The sequence below is a fragment of the Eleutherodactylus coqui genome, chromosome 2, assembly GCF_035609145.1.
Source record: "Eleutherodactylus coqui strain aEleCoq1 chromosome 2, aEleCoq1.hap1, whole genome shotgun sequence".
Taxonomy (NCBI): domain Eukaryota; kingdom Metazoa; phylum Chordata; class Amphibia; order Anura; family Eleutherodactylidae; genus Eleutherodactylus; species Eleutherodactylus coqui.
The window spans coordinates 159,764,626-159,781,777 of NC_089838.1; the positions used below are offsets into that span (position 1 = coordinate 159,764,626).

The window sequence follows — 17,152 nt, forward strand, 5'->3', positions numbered from 1 at the left end:
GGGGGGGGGGGGGGGGGATGGAAGAGCCAAGAGCAGGAACTGAGCTCCCGCCCAGTCTCTGCCTCCTCTCCGCCCCGCTGCACTATTTGCAATGGGGAGAGGCGGGACAGGGGCGGGGCTAAGTTCTGCAAATTAGCCCCGCCCCCGTTCCACCTCTCCCCATTGCAAATAGTGCAGAGGGGCGGAGAGGAGGCAGAGAGGGGGCGGGAGCTCAGTTCCTGCTCCTGGCTCTTCCATCTCCCCTCCCCCCCCCCCCCCCTGCACATGAGGACGACGTATATCGGCTCGGCGTGACAACCGAGCCGATATACGTTCGTCTGAATGCAGCCTTGCCAGGCACCTAGTAGCTGTGGAATGGGACCAAAAACAATGTTTACATAAACAGAAATAACAGCATCACTCTTGAAGAAAAAAAAAGCTAAAATTAATTTGTATGATAAACTAACTATTGAGACAAAGGAAAGGGTGAATTTTTTTTATGTTAAGCTTAAAATGTAACCTTTACTAAGATGTGGTTAAAATATATGATGCCTCAATAAAATAATAATATATATACGAAAACCCTGACTGACTGACTACTAATTCTCTAACTTCCCAGTGTTGTATGAGAGTGAAATTTGGCATGACCATTCTTTAGGTCCTAAATAGGAAAAGTAAAGTGGCTACAACTTCAATATTAAATTCTAAGCATGAAAAACTGCGAACATCTATGATTCATGAGATTGTTCTTTTCTCTGAAACCATGAAGCCTAGGGACATGTTTTTTTTTTACTGAGGAGAATCTAACCGACCTCTGTGTATATACTGAGAAGAATCTAACTGACCTCTATGTGTATATACTGAAAGGTTGTAAAGTACATTAGGAAGCGGCAATGGAATGCTGGGATGGAGCATGACTTTAAGGCTAAGAAGGGGCTGCAACCTCCAGTCTGGAGTTACATTTGAATACAAAAGGGCATTATTTTGAGTGTAAAAAGCGAGGACAGTGGGACGGGTGGCACATTCTGCAGAGGGGCATCGGTACATGCAGTCTGAGTAGAATCTAACACTCCTCTATGTGTATGCATATTTTCTTCCCCAGTTCCTTTGAAGTAACAACAACTTCATAAACTTTTCTGTGTGAACAACAGGTAAACCCCTGTACTAAATTAACACGGTCGAAGCCATGTACATCAGCCAGTTAAAATAACAATAAATGTATCAAAATCCAGCATGCTAAAAAAGGACATTGATATTGTTACGTGTATAATGCCATAGCACATGTAGGGGAAAAAAATCTATAGCACAACCATAAGAGATGACTTATGGCACAACATGAAGTGAGGATAAAGGTGATAACACCGATGAAAATAAAATATGGATCTTGCCACTACTGTAGACCAGTCCATATATCCAAGTGCAATTTTCCATGGACACTGCTGTCAACAGGAGTATCCTCCTCAGTGTGCGCCTAAAAGGAATGTAAAAACTGTCCTTAAGTATCCCTAGTAGCAAAATTACCCTAAATGGCAGCAAGGAAGTCGATCACCCTGAAAAGTGCGACTCAGCAGATTCCCCGATGGTTAGAAAACCCTGTTATGGGATATATAAGCAGGAAATACAAACTGGGACAACATACCATCATTATCATCACCTTAGACACAAAAAATATTCACCCTTTCCTTAGTCTTGGTGCAAGTTAGTGAAGTTGTAGCATAGGATCCACATTATTTTCTAAGGATTCCTTGGGATTTTTTGATAAATTGACTTGCTTTAATATTATATATAGAGGGGGAACAAAAAAACAAAAGCTAAACCTTTTGCATTATTCACTCCAGATCAGCACTGCGAGCCTTGTGATGATTAAAGCAGCCACTAGGTTACACTGCAGGATCAGTTCTAAAGATACACTGTTCATGCATGGAAGCAAAGATGGATCAACAAAGGTGAAATAGGCCAAGTATAGCTAAGGCTGTATTTACATGGGCATTGATAGTTGTATGCGATATTCACAGACACAACTCGAACACAGACACTCTGTCCATGTGCTGTGTGATATGCGGACACTGCACATTACATGCCCTATTCTCAGGCAAGACTTGGACAAAAATAGGACACACTGCGATCCTTCAAACTGGGATCATTGGTCTGAGTACCAAAGTCACTAGTGTGCATGAACTCATTACAATAAACGGGTCCTTTTCCCGTGCGAGTTCTGTCAGATAGAACTTGCACGGGAAGATCACCTGAGTAAATACACCTGATGTGGAAAGATTTGTGTAAAAAATTCTTTATATTTTCTACTGTGCAGCTATTATGACAGCTAACAATGATTATATATGATATAGAAACACAAGGTAAAAAAAAAAAAAATTTACATTACAATCTTTAGTCAAAATTTGAGTGCAGGGAGTCATTTGTAATGAAGATTTCCACTGCAGCAGAGCTGCTCACCTTCACCGACGTAATCGTGGGGCTTTTGCAAAATTATCATATGTACAACTATGCAGGGTTCACTTTTTGGTACTACTGTTTTATACCTATAACTATTACATAGCCTATGTGTTCCCACGGTTGGGCTACGCATCCTGTGTGTGGGTTGAGCTTGCTGTCAGAGAGGCGGGGTGGCAGTCATATTGCAGCATACAATAGTACAAAGTTGAATGCAAGTCTTTGCTATATGTGGTTGACCCAGAAGCCAAGTACCAAAGATATGAGTCTTAGGGCTAACTGTCATACATGTTCATTAGCACATACCTGAAGAGAAACGATTATGGCTATTGTGCAGGCCATACAGTAAAAATTAGCTAATTAATATTATTCACTTCTAATTCGTACTTAACGATTTAGGTGGATGTACTGAGAGTGAACTAAAAGCACACAGGACACAACATAGCAAGTATTCAATAGCAATATATAGACAGATGAGCATTTAATAAAATGATTCTAACTGAATAGTAATGCTTTGCATCATTCAACAGAAGTATTATATTTATAGAGGTGCATTAAAAGAGTTCTAGAGGCGAGGGATGAGAACATTATCCTCCCACTATATAAGGCACTTGTCAGGCCCCACATGGAATACTGTGTACAGTTCTAGTCACCGGTGCTCAGGAAAGATGTTGCAGTGCTTGAGGGGGTTCAAAGAAGGACAACTAAATTAATAAATGTTATAAGGGGACTAGAATATCCAGACAGGGTATCAAAATTAGGATTCTTCACCTTGGAAAAAAGACGGCTAAGGGGTGATCAAATAACTATGTATTGTTATATTAGGGGACAATACAAGGGTCTCTCCCATGATCTGTTTATACCCAGGAGTGCGTAAGTAAGAAGAGGGCATCCTCCATTCTAGAAGAAAGCAGGTTTCATCACCAACAAAGAAGGGGGTTCTTTACTCTAAGAGCAGTTAGACTGTGGAACTCTCTGCCTGAGGACGTGGTGATGGCAAAATCCATAGAGGAGTTTAAAAGGGGACTAGATGCCTTCTAGAGCGGAAGGATATTACAGGATATAGACATTAGGTGATCAGCAGGTTTGTAGTTTTGTGTCTTACAGTCAGGTAGAAAGTATCAAAGGTTGATCCAGGGACTATTTCGATTGCCATTATGGAGTCGGGAAGGAATTTTCCCCAAATGGGCTAATTGGCTTCTGCCTCTTGAGGTTTTTGTCTTCCTCTGGATCAACTAGAATGTGGAAATAGGCTGAGCTAGATGGACATTGTCTTCATTCAGCCTAACATACTATTTAACTATGTTACTATGTAACAACTTTCATGAAAAAGGTGGAATAGCATCTAATTTAATATAATGTAAACAATGCAGTTTTATTGAAAGTTTCAGCAGAATAAAAACCAAAAATAAAATAAAAGGGGTTTTCAGAATTTGTAGCATTTGTGCAAAACCAGCTTCCCATGCACTAAGAAAACTAATAATTGTGTACTTGCCTGCCCCTGCTGTGTCCCATGCCTCTGCTTGGTGATCCACTCCCATGCTTATTTACAGCCTGCAGTCCTGCCCAGTTTACAGCAACTGCAGCCAATAACATAGCTAGGCAACCGAGCGCTGAGCTCAGTTATTGGCTGCAGCAGCCTGTAAACATAACATCACGGGGGGGGGACTCGAAACAGGGGCGCGGGGCACAGTGGGGAGCAGAGAGGCGAGTAAATGCATTTATGGTATCTTAGTGCTAGTTTTACACAAATGCTACAACTCAGACATCTTACATTTTTTTATAACATTTGTAAATATATAGGTTTTTAAAATAAACATATTTGCGCAGCATATTGTGCACGCAATATGCAATAAACAGAAACCATTGGTTTCAATCGGTTTGTTCAAGAGTACCTATTTTGCGCACGCATTACGTTTCCACAAAATAAAAAAAAAAACAAAAAAAAAACATTTGCATGATTTTCCTACGTATTTGCACCAAAAAAATAGCACATATTGAACTTATTACACTAAATGCCCATTGCAATCAATGGAAGCATGTTTGCATGCTATTCTGCGTGCGCTAATGCCCATGGCCGGATTTCCACTGCGTGAAACGCGGCAGAAGTCCGCGGCGTTACACCGCAGCTATTAGGTTCTATTGAACTTAATAGCTCAATGTTCACACTGCAGAATTCCACCACATGAAATAAACCGCCACATGTCCTATTTGCCATGAGAACACGTACAGCCGTCTTCCATTGTAGTCAATGGAAGCCAACAGTCACGCTAAACTTCCGCTGTCAGTACAGCGGAAATATTGCGTGAAAACGCAACCCTGCCCAGCGCCGACCGCGTCATGCGCTGTACTGCACATGTGCGTCAGGCGGGATGCGCACAGCGGATCCAGGCGGCGATTATGGGGTCTTTAGGGGGGCGCCGTGATTGACTCCACTGCGATATTCTGCTGGCAGAGTCTGACACGGTCATGGGCATGAGCCTTTATACTGTGAAGCACTGGGGGAAGATTTATCAAAACTACACCACAGAAAAAAATGGAACTGCTGCACATTAGAAGTGATCATGTTGGTTCTTTCATTTTCCAAAAGAGACCATAAACAATGAAATCCTGTTCATGGTTTGTAGAAGCAAGTTTATAAACTGGCTTACCCACTATGTTTCATATGTGGTGGTTTGTCCATCCTTACTGCCAGTTTAATCTTCAAATCAGTGTCTTGGCTGTTTTTGGGAACTGTCATTTTATGCAGTTCTGGCATCTTTGAACTATTTGGAGTTGGCATAAGTATTACCTAAGGAAAAAAATATATAACACACTAATTACCTGCATAATGCACTTGCATGACTTTTTAAAATATATCAAAATCTATAAAAAAGTACAGAACATTTTGTATTTAAAGTCTGAAAACAGGTAATGAAGCAATCATTACTTACAATATATAATTCCACTAAATACGCTAAACTGATCAAAAATGGTACACACCAACCCTGTACATGATAGCATCAGATCACACGATCTCTCTCTCCCCCCCTGCTCCCCCCTGCTCACCGCCGCAACTCACCTGTCACCCGCGCCGGCAGCTGAATCTTTAGAGACGAGCGGTCAGGTACTCGAATAAGGCACTACTCGCTCGAGTAGTTTGCCTTATCGAGTATGCTCGCTCATCTCTAATAAATAGCAAAAGTGCAAATCACTTCATTTTCCTAAAAATGACAGTTGTGTGTTAAAAATCATTCTAAAGCGACAGGTCTCCCATCCTCCTAATACAATGTAACAAATTTGTCAAGAAAAACTAAACATGCTGCAAATTGTAGGATATAATTGAATCTAAAAAGCATTTAGTACCAAAGAATGTGGTGTGAATCTTTACTTTTACCAACTATTAAATTGGGTTTCATTTTATTTCAAAGTTAAAGGGGTTGTCCGGCCAGAAACATTACATCTCATTACTTCTGTCTGCCCATTTCCATGCACTTTGTAATATACATTGTGCATGGAAAATGATGCAAACAGAAGTTATTGACTTACCTTTAGGGGTGCCCCCCCCCCCGGTGTTGCTCCTCCGTCGTCCATGGTTACGACAAGTCTTCTGTTCTTGTCGGGCCGGCTCCAGGTCTTGACGGGACGTCGGGGACGCGCTTCTTGCTTCCAGCTTGTTCTCTCTACGGCGCATGTGCAGTAGAGCTTCAGCGGCTGGGAAGCTCTGGTCTGCCTGCAGGGGACGCGCTGCTGCTGGATCTTCTTGGTAAGGTAAGAACCTGAAAGGGAGGGGGGGGGGGGGGGATGGGGTGGTGCTGGTAGGGGCCGGGCTGTCGGATGCTGCGGGAACGGGGGGGGGGGGTGTGTGCTAGTGTCGGCGTCCGGGCTGTCAGGTGCCGTGGGGGGGGTGGGGGGGGGGGGGGGGAGGATGCTAGCAGTGCTGGCGGCCGGGCTGTCAGATGCAGGGGTGGGGGGGTGCTAGCAGTGCCGGCGGCCGGGCTGTCAGATGCAGGGGTGGGGGGGGTGCTAGCAGTGCCGGCGGCCGGGCTGTCAGATGCAGGGGTGGGGGGGTGCTAGCAGCACTGTGGGGAGGTCATTGTGGGGGGGTGCACTGTGTGTGGGCACTTTGGGGGTGCATTGTATGTAGGCACTGTGAAGGGGGGCTGTGGGGGGGCACTGGAGGGGGACAGTGTGGAGGGGACACTGTGAGGGGGGGCATGTGTGTAGGGCATGCTTGGTGCTACTTTCACTTTCAATAGCAGACCATCGTCTGCTATTGAAAGTGCTGCTAGAGATCACGATCTGCTCCTACTGCTGTGACAGCTGTAGGAGCAGATCGCACTGCTCTCCCTGCTCTCTCATTACTTTGAATGGGGCCGGCCGGCTGCAGGCTCCATTCAAAGCAGTGAAGCATGCGTCTCCATGATGCCGGTCCTCCAGTCATGTGACCGGTGTCATCGGGAGCGCGCACTGAGGAGAGAGAGGCAGCAGTGCATCATGGGAACTACCCAGCGGCGCCATCTTTGAAAAATCCTTCAGGCAAGCTTTATAAGGGGAAGAAAAGGAATAAAGGTGAGGAAAATATCGTTTTTTATGGGTAAAGCTGTAGTGTGTGATGCTTCTCCTCTACAGGGCATTCATGGGGGAAAAAAAAAAATCAGTTTCGGCGGCGGACAACCCCTTTAAACAATCAGCAAAATATAAATGCTACATTGTTTGTACTGTTCTGTTATTTTACACTTTTGAGTTTATAGCTAGAAAACCCGATATTAAATTATTACATGAATGACGGGGTGGCCTAAATAAAAAAAAAAACAGCACAAGTGACTGTGGGGAGAAAGTGGTTGATGCTTCCGACACTTGCCAACTGTAAATTCACTAATAATATTAATGACTAGCATTCTGCTAAAAATAACAGTAACCCAATTTATCCCTGAAGATGCTGCTTCCCGGGACCTAGTAGTTCCTATAGACAGAATATGACAAGCTATTATTGACAGCCTGGACTAATTTATTTTGCAAAGATTTAATTAGGTAAATTATAAGGTTCATTGCTCCCCTACCCCAAACGTACACAAAAAAAAACACAAAACACCACCCAACCTCTTTATAGTTCGCTAGCTGCAATGCTTTTATTGAGTGTGCAGCCAACTCTATAGCCAAGTCCAATTCTTTCATAACAAATGATTGCTAGCAACACATGGTCTGTGTGCAGCTCCAGCCATAGGGTGCATGTGCAAACTGCAGAGAAGTCATGGTAACTGCACGCAGTTTACACTAAATGCAACTTGAACTATGGCAAGCAGAGGTGCAGCACGGCAGGTGACCGCAAGTAATCCACATACAGTTATGGCTTAGCCACAACGTGTGTTGACTGACTTATAGTTTTAAAAATATTTTACTGTTTAGATCGGTACAGCTGAGATCCCCCGGCTTTTGAGACCTTGTAATTCACACTAAACTGAGTGATGGTCAGGAGTCACATTCAGTTCAGCAACGGGGGAGAGATTTCACAAAGCATGAAACTGCAAACATCTGCAGATGAATAGTTGGTACTCCGCTTCTCTGCAAGGTCAGGGAGCTTCAGATAATCAGGAGTTATCTCTTTTGGAATAGAAGGGTTAACGTGAAGAACATGCCAAAGGAAATGGGTATTAAACTATACTGGTACGGATAAGGTTATAAGGGCTAATTCCCATGGCCAGATTTCTGCTGCGTTTTACCTAACAGCTCAATGTTCACGCTGCGGAATTTCACCGCGGAATTCCGCAGCATGAAAGAAAACGCGGCAAGTTCTATTTGCCACGGGAATGCGCGCGGTCGGTTGTCACGCTGTACTTCTGCTGTGAGCGGAATACGCATCCCCACCCACCGCCAGCCGTGTCATCCGGCACATGCGGGACGCGTACAGCCAATCCGGAGTGGTAAGTATGGGAGCTTTGAGGGGCGCTGTGGCGGACTCTACTGCGATATTTTGCTGCTGGAGTCAGTCACTGCTGTGGGCATGAGGGCTAAATCATAGAAAATAGGGATATAAAAAAAAAAACCCAAACACCACAGAAAGTCACCATATATTTACAGATATACTAATACAAAATAGAAGGGCAGGTAGAAGCAGCACATCAGTCAGCATGCAGACAACCAGATTTCTAAATGGGAGAGATTGCACAGGTCCAAAATACTGAGGAACCACCACTCACACACCTACCTTATACTGAGAGGGGGTGGCTGCTTAGTACCATACTTGCACATAGATAAAGCATTCAAATGTGTTCCAGACCAAATGATACGTGTAGTGCACCATGCAGGCTCACAACCGTACTGCATGATGAGGGATGTGGTGCTTCTATCTGCCCTTCTATTTTGTATTGGTATATTGGTAATTATATGGCTACTTTCTGCAATTTTGTTTTTGTATATTTCCTTTTCTGTCATTTGTAATTCGAATTAGTGTAGGGACTCACAAATAAAGGAGGACCCTTGACGTAGGCTTCTAAGCTTGGGTATTTTGGCCAAAATATTAAACAAAATGTCTTGCGTTTATCAATATTTTACAGTATTTTTGAAGTAAGCAGTAAGGCTTCAAATGCTGGGGGAGCCTGGGGTGTCAGTGCTAGTGTAGTTCACCTTTGAGGTGCAGGGCAACCCGCTGGGCTGAATTATATGTGGCACCATTAATAGTTTGTATGCCTATATGGTGCACTATATGTATCATTTCTATGTATAAGTATGGTACTAAGGAGCCACTCCCCTCAGTATAACAAAGTGTGTGAGTGGTTGTTCATCAGTATTTTGGACCTGCGCAATGCTCCTCCATTAAGCATTCAGGTCGTCTGCATGCTGAGGGTTGTGGTGCTTCTACTTGCCCTATTTTATTATTAGTATATAGATAAATATATGGGCAGTTTAGGTTATGTCTGCACCATTATCAATGTAGATGTCAGACTAGAGCCAGTGCATATGGTTTTAACCCTTTCCAAAACCAAAAAATATTCCAAACAGCACAGTAGCTAGCACTGTTGCCATGCAGTGCTGGGATCCTGGGATCAAATCCCACCAAGGACAGGATCTGCATGGAGTTTGTAAGTCATCTGCGTGTTTGTGTGGGATCCTCGGTGTACCCTCACATTTAAAAGCATACTAATAGGGGAACTTAGAATGTGAGCCCCAATTGGGACATCAAGTGTGTGGAATACGTATGTGCTATATAAATGTGTAAAATAAATAAATGTTCTATTGCTCCCCCCTGCATATCAAGGTGGTAAGTCAAATCAAGCATACAATTACTGCTATAAAAATAAGTGATCAAGAACTAAAAAAAAAAATGTTTAATTTCATTTATACAATAAACTAGTTATGCAGAGGATAGCTTTGAAATGCTCTGCAGCAATAACTGAAGTAAATGTTGTGTATCTTTTCAGAGCAGGTTAGATGCAGATTTTGAAGTGCTCCGATTAGAAAAGCTTGTGGTGATTTTTCTGTTGTACTGAATAAAATCACTGAAAGAAAGTCTTAGACTGCTAATACTGAAAATATGTGGCTCCAATACAGCATACTTGCCAAAGGCATAGAAAAATGAGGGGAAAAAAGGAAACCAACTATAGAAAACACAATACAGAGTTATCTGTAGATGGCATATGTTCTACCCCCATATGCCCCCAGCCAGGTGACTGGTACAAACCAAACAAAATTATATTCATATTTTCCAGTATTCTGAAAGCAAGACTTCAAAGATTTTCCAAATGCATTCAAAATAACTGAAAATACCCCATTTGTGATTTGCACTTACCTTCTGAGAAATTGTCAGCCACCAGGAGAAAAATAAAATAAATTTGATTTATGAAACTAAACTTATAAATAATCATTTTCAAAGTTCCTTTGACAGGCTACTTTATATTTTATACACTTTTTGCAGATTTTAATAGTTATAAAGTTTGCTAAATACGTTAGCTAGTGCCATGTCTGCAAAGTGCTGCTCCACATACAGTGAAAACCTGCATTCTCTATGTGGTATCATTTCAACCTCAAAAACATCTATAGAATCCACCCTTTAAGGGTACCTTACATTGGGCGATTGCCAAAAATTCTTGGTGGAGATACCCAATTCAGGTGATAATTGTCATGTCTACAAGCAGCCGCTAGCAGAGGTAGAAACCAAGCAACAATTGGGCAGTGTAAACAGGAGCCACTCAATGTTTGAGCAACTCCCGTTTACTGTGAATGGAGGCGGGCGCTCAACAGTCATCCCATTTAAAGGGATCTTTATTGCGGATACAGCAAAAACTCTTATTGTTGCCCTGACCCATTCTTGTTTTGACGGATGCTGAGGGCGTGATGGGCTGAAAGGCTGTATAAAGTCCCATCAACAGGCTGACCATAGTCTGTAAACGCAGTTCCAGCGTGAAGAACTGAGGTGAAGTGCAGGACATGCGAGGAGTCAGGCGAGGCAAGTATAGACTCTACTACATTTGCCCACAAGCAGCAGGAATCTTAAGACAAAACAAACAAAAAAAAACCAAACACTCCCCGACAACCACTTTAATACTGTATGCAATTTCTGATTTTGACCATACATGTACCCTCTGACTGGTAAAGTGCTGTAGAATAGATTGGCGTTACAAAGATTATTCTTCTTAAGCTCCTATATTTGTGTAGAAGTTGAACAAGAGGAGTTCTAGTTCAGCACCATGTTCACATGACAAAAGCTAGTAGAAAAATGGTTCAAATTTGTAAATTCCGATAAAATAGGATTGCTCTCCAAACAAGTGATATGCTTCAAGTGATTCATGGATCTTTTTAGAGTAATGCCAGCCACATGGAGGTTTTCTACCTACAAAGTTGTTCTAATGCTCCAATACACATCATCAGTAGTTTTGTGGCATGGATACTTAAAGAATCACTTGGAGCACATCACCAGTAGGCACTGCTACTCCATTTCTTTACCCATTGGATATTGTTGTTGGAAAGATCATCAATTTATCTGGAATAAGTACCCATAAAATAAAGAGTGCGCTACTTAAAACAATGTCAGTGCGTATATTATGTAACTGCTCCTCCATAATGTAGCAAGGCAATTATAGTGGGATTACCAGAGAACAAAACCTACTTTGCCAAGTTCTTTATCTTCCAGAGCCAGAACACCAGTACTTTCTGTAAAAAGCTTAACTTTAACAATTGGCCGAGGGTGTGTGGTTGTAAAATCCCCTTGCGTTCCCCATCTATAAAACAAAGAAAACGTTGGCTACAGTCAGTAAACTTTCTAACTGCATTGACTATATTTGACTAATACAAAAGCTGTACATCCTAAATATACACTTTCATTGCTATTCCATAGAATAGTAAAATCACTTTTATAACAGTATGATGCAAACAAATAAGGCTCTGCACAACACTGCATTTTCAATCGTAGGTTTATACATACAATGGTTCATGATGCCCATAGGGAAAAGTATACTGGGCCTTATTTTTTTAAAGTATTAATCTTTATGGATTAACATGGCCTACTACACACTGTTCCATAGTAGCAAAATGTAAGCCATCGCATGTCGGCCCTAGTATATGCCAAAAGGACTCTTACTTGGCATATGCCAGTGAATAGAGCATAAGGATATGCTTATATGTGTGTCAGAAGCTCTCTCCGCACGAATATCAAACAACATGTAAATGTAAAGTGAACAAGACCAACCAAGATTACATTGTTAAAAGTCCAAACTGTTAATCATTTGGTTTCCATTGCCACAGGACCACAATTTTTAAGGCTAATGCAGTGCAAAGGGTAACTGGCCACATGAATTATTTTAAAAGCTAGAGAAAAAACTATTAGGCCTCCCTCACACAGGCGTCATTGTACAGAATTTAGCACTGCGTTTACAGCGCTGCGCTAAACGCTGTACAACGCATCTATTCATTTCAATGGGGCTGCTAACCAAAGGCTGAAAACGTAGAGTCTTTAACACTGCGCTTTGACAGCGTTGCATGCTCTATCTTTGGACGTTTTCACCCCTGTGTCGCCTATTGAAATGAATGGGCAGCGGCTCCAGCACTGCTGAAAATGCGGCAAAACGTGGTGCCGCGGTTTTTGGCAGCGCTAACCGCACACAGTTTATGAGGGGGGAGCTAGATCAGCTACACTAGATAGAAATAAATATGGCAAGCTCTGATTGGCTGAGACAGTCAATGAATGCCTATGATTGGGCATCGAGCCAGTGCCGAGAACCAATCACAGCAATCTATTGCTGGAGGCAGGGTTCTCAAACCTCACTTACAGCAATAGATCATCTGTCAGTGCCGGGGAAGCCCGAAGCAGCGCCAGAGATCAGCATCTAGGACCCGGGGCAGCTGCTAGGTGAGTATTGATTTTTTTTCCCCAGCATCCTTGGCTGCGTTTTTAGCTGTGCTGCTGAAACCGGGCTGAATCTGCAGTAGACGCAGCATTTCTGCAAATGCCTGTGCGAGGGAGGCCTTAGACTGTAACCATTTTACTTCACACTTCATATAGTATTTCTTTTTATCAGCTTTAATAATAAAGGGGTTGTCCACTTTCAACAGTTTGTACATGACTATGGGTGAAACAGTGCATGGACTACACTGTTCTACTGTGCAAATAAGAGTCATTACATTGGTATAAGAAAGGTATGTGAAGAGAATTTTAAATACATAAATATTTAAACATTTTTGGTTTTCAATCGTATAATAAAAAAATTGTAGACTGTTGACAGCCCTTTTTAATATTTTTTTTAAAGATCTCAGTAGGTTTCAGAGTATCAAGTCTCGAATTATAGAATGGTCAAGTTGAAAGGGACCTCCAGGGTCATCGGATCCAACCCCCTGCTCAGTGCAGGATTCAAAACTGCAAAGTCTATACAAAGCTGTCTCCAAACATACCAACTGATTGCACTATAGTGACTAGTGCACAATTCTTTTCGCATATCCAAAGCCTAGCTAACAGCAATCTTTAGGGCTAGAAGAGAAAAGTAACAAACATGCATTTTTGTACAGTCCACACTTCCCTAGCGAGCAGAAGTACGGACATTTAACTAATGAATTTCTGTTTTGTAAAGCCCAGAATTAAAAAAGACTTCAAGAATACTCTAAGGACATGAAATACACAGCCACATTTGTCCACATGCTGTTTTCAAACAACATTGCACTTTCAGACTCCGCATTGCGGTTTCTACATGTTGCTACTAACAGTGACAAAGCTGTGCCTGTACCAAGATTGTGGCCAACTACGGATTCCCATTTTAAGAGCAGTCAGAGCATCCAGGGATGGCTCGGCTGTCCAATGTCGCTTACATCTGGCTTTTTAAAAAGGTTATTCATGATGACTTGCCAGTGAAAGGTCATCTACACAGCTAGTGGTCCTTTCTGAGAAACAGACTGAAAACCAACTAAAATATTTCTCTCTGCATCACTAGGATTCAGGCTTTTTCATCTTTGAAGTAATACAATACTTAAACTGAAAATGTTGTCCCATATTTATTTATATGTTGCCAAAACAAAAAATATATGTAGTTCATTCAGTGATGGGCAGAGTAGATGGGCACTGTCCAATAGCAAAGGCCCACTCCTTCACTTGCTCTAAACAGGACGGACACAAACAGTGGGGCTTTTTTTTGCACTAATTTTCATTTATTTGATTGTTTAAGCAATCACTCTAAGGCTGGGTTCAGGTGAGTATATGGAAACCCGCCCATAGTATGGATCCGTATTATGGACGGGTTACACATGACATTACAACCGCATGTCATCAGTATTTGCTGCCACATTTTTTTTCTATGGGTCAAATAATGATCAGTATTTGCGCAATAGAAAAAAATAGGACATAAAACATGACTTAACGTTTACTTTTTTTTGTCCCATTAGAAGACTTGAACTTGAGTTTGATCACTTCTACAATATACTGCTATACTTAAAATACATTACACTGAAATACTTAACAATCACATGCTAAGTTCTGCCATATACAAGGCTTAATATCGTTAAATATATGGCAGCCCTAGGAGCCTTCACTAGACCTAGGGTTGTGGCACTCACAATCTTATCATGGGGGGGTTGGTCAATGGCAAATCAGAAGGGGAGCACCCCACTGTGGCTGACAGCTTATATATGCTACGATCATGGTTGTTTGTAAAGGGTGTTAGCGGTTTCATATAGCCAGTACCTGTCAGATATGCAGCAGGCTTCGCTCCTGAGTTTGCTTTTTACCCAACACGCACCTCTGGGATGTACATGAACATCACTGAGGGGTAAAGGGATTAAAACATGGTGATAGCGGTACAGAATTTTGAGATAGTCGTGAGGTAATGGGGCCAGGACAGTTTGTGATCCTTGATGATAGTACAAGCGCATTCAATGAATGAAACTCCACTTGTTTCTGCATTTTAGTTTATTTGGGTTCTTTTAATATAAATTGCTTTTTATTTACAGCTTGGCTCATACAAATCAAATTCACATTTCAATTACCTAAGGGGTGTAACATGCACATTTATTGTAAGGGGAAACAGAAGAACAAACATAAAGCAGGATGAGCTGAGCAGATGAATATGCAAAATATGGGAAAAAAATTCAGTAGAGCCTTTATTTTATTCAATTACACCCCTGCTTATTCTGAGCTTAGAGGTCCAGTGGGCGGTCCTATAAGTGACAGCTGCCTGTGTAAGATTCCACATACATAACGAGCTGCCAATCATGAATGGGTACTACCCACTGGGCGGTCCTATCAGTGACAGCTGCCTGTGTAAGATTCCGCATACATAACTAGCGGCCAATCATGAATTGGTACTACCCACCGGGCCTCTAAGCTCAGAATGAGCAGAAATATAAAAGATTTAAAATACTAGTTCTACAGAATTTTTTCCACACAACTATAAATGTGCTCAGATCCTCCTGCTCTATAGCATGCTGCATGCAGAATTGATTGCATTCTCCACATGACAGGCTCCCTTTAAACGAATCAATATATGTCATGCCATTCTGCTAAAACCATGGTAACATTATCTTAGACTATATCATAGAAGACTAGAAGAAATAATAAACCTAATTAATCTGATGCTCCATATTTCAAAAAACCGCTTGATTAAGCAAGCTTTATAGGAAATGACTGCTGTGTATTGACTCGTTTTGCTCGCAGCAGTTAGATAAACACAAAGACAGATACTCACATCTTCCTCAAAATGATTGCTATCTTTACAACATTATATTAGGCCCTTCTTACATCATGTACAGAAGATGAAAAGGAGGATCAGAGCGTTGCTGAAGGGAAAGGGTAAACATTCCATAAGTAAATATTTGGGGATATTCCTCCCATCCTTTGATCCATGCTCTGATCTTCCTTTCCATCAAAAAATGACATTAGGGAGAACAGATCTTGCATAGAGGATGTAAAAGACGTCTTCGACTTCCTTTACGCAAGAAAAACGATACCAAAAAGGGTATACTTAAATGTATAATACGCTATAATAATCACTGTGACAACCAAGGCTCTTCGAGCAATTTAAACTATTTGTCACTGAAAGTGCCTGAAACTAAAATATAACCTTTATTAATATTAATGATAAAAAACCAATACTGCTAAGGCAGGATGGTTCCGACCTAAACGGACACAAAATGACAGACAACCATACAAAACAACCACAAAATTAATTGCCTATGGGATTAGCGCAATTTGCTTAAGTAATTAGAATGACTCAAATACAGAATTTTGATATATTATTTAAATTGATAATGATAAGAGGGGCTACCAGATAAGGTGGTGACCGTAGCGGGCCGTTATCAGGTAAACAAGGGACCAGAAAGTGGTAGCGCCTACTGAGATAACTCCATGTTGTTATGCATTAATAAGAACATGCCTATTGATGGAAAGACACTGTTCCAAAACAACTAGAGAGCGTCACTCATAAAACCCTAAGTGGTGGATAATGACAATTAGATCATCCACACTAGACAAATATTATACTAGTACACTCGCTTATGGGAGCACTGTACTGAGTCCGTAACCTTATTCACTTCCCCATAGGGTCATCGATCTGGCAAGACCCAGTTCTTAAATTAGGTCAAAGTCTGTATCATCGGAAACAGGCTAGAAGGCTGGACTTGTAATGACAATTAAGTCAGGAGAAGTCCAAGCTACTTATAATATATGTCACTTCGCAAAATTGCGAATTTGATGAACATATAAATAGTTAGCTGAAATCCAATGTGGACCAGGGCGAACAAGATCGTCCGTAATTGTCTAATCGTCAACGCGTTTCCGCAGCGCAAGACAGATTATTTGGCGCGCTGCTTCATCAGGACGAAAATAAGACTGAATGATGCCCAAAAATTGTGCGATGCCAATCAACTGCACACAATTCTTGTTGCAATGGGTTCGAATAGCAAACAGCAGTTGCACAAAAATTGCGCGTAAGAACTGGTTTTTTAATGCGCCAATGTAAGAAGGCTGGTAGATTAATTGCACATTATGTAAAAGCAAATAGAATGGTTTTTAGTGTAGTGTAATTAATAACACTGCTTTACACTAAACAGACGACTGTGGAGGCTGATTTACACAAACAGATTGATTTGCGATTATAATGCAATCAATCTTGTTGCCTTACACTAGACAGTCGACTGTAAAGGCAACCCGATTGGTTTGCAAATAGTGCAATTGACCATGCTGTTTTGTAATGAACAGACAGCTGACATAGCAATCCTTATGTTAGATAGGTCCATTAACTGAACACTATTCAACAAACACAGGTGC

At 41.6% G+C, this 17,152-nt stretch overlaps 1 protein-coding gene across 6 annotated transcripts in view; it reads right to left on the reverse strand.

Annotated features, from left to right (window-relative positions):
• CADPS2 (calcium dependent secretion activator 2) overlaps positions 1 to 17,152 on the reverse strand; it is a 458,085-nt gene that overhangs the window by 342,013 nt on the left and 98,920 nt on the right. For all 6 annotated transcript variants that reach the window (XM_066591847.1, XM_066591846.1, XM_066591844.1 and 3 more), the window contains exons 7-8: positions 11,516 to 11,627; positions 5,082 to 5,221 (exon numbers count right to left, since the gene is read on the reverse strand). In XM_066591847.1, coding sequence (XP_066447944.1) covers positions 5,082 to 5,221; positions 11,516 to 11,627 — 252 coding nt within the window. The remainder of the gene's footprint in view (positions 1 to 5,081; positions 5,222 to 11,515; positions 11,628 to 17,152) is intronic.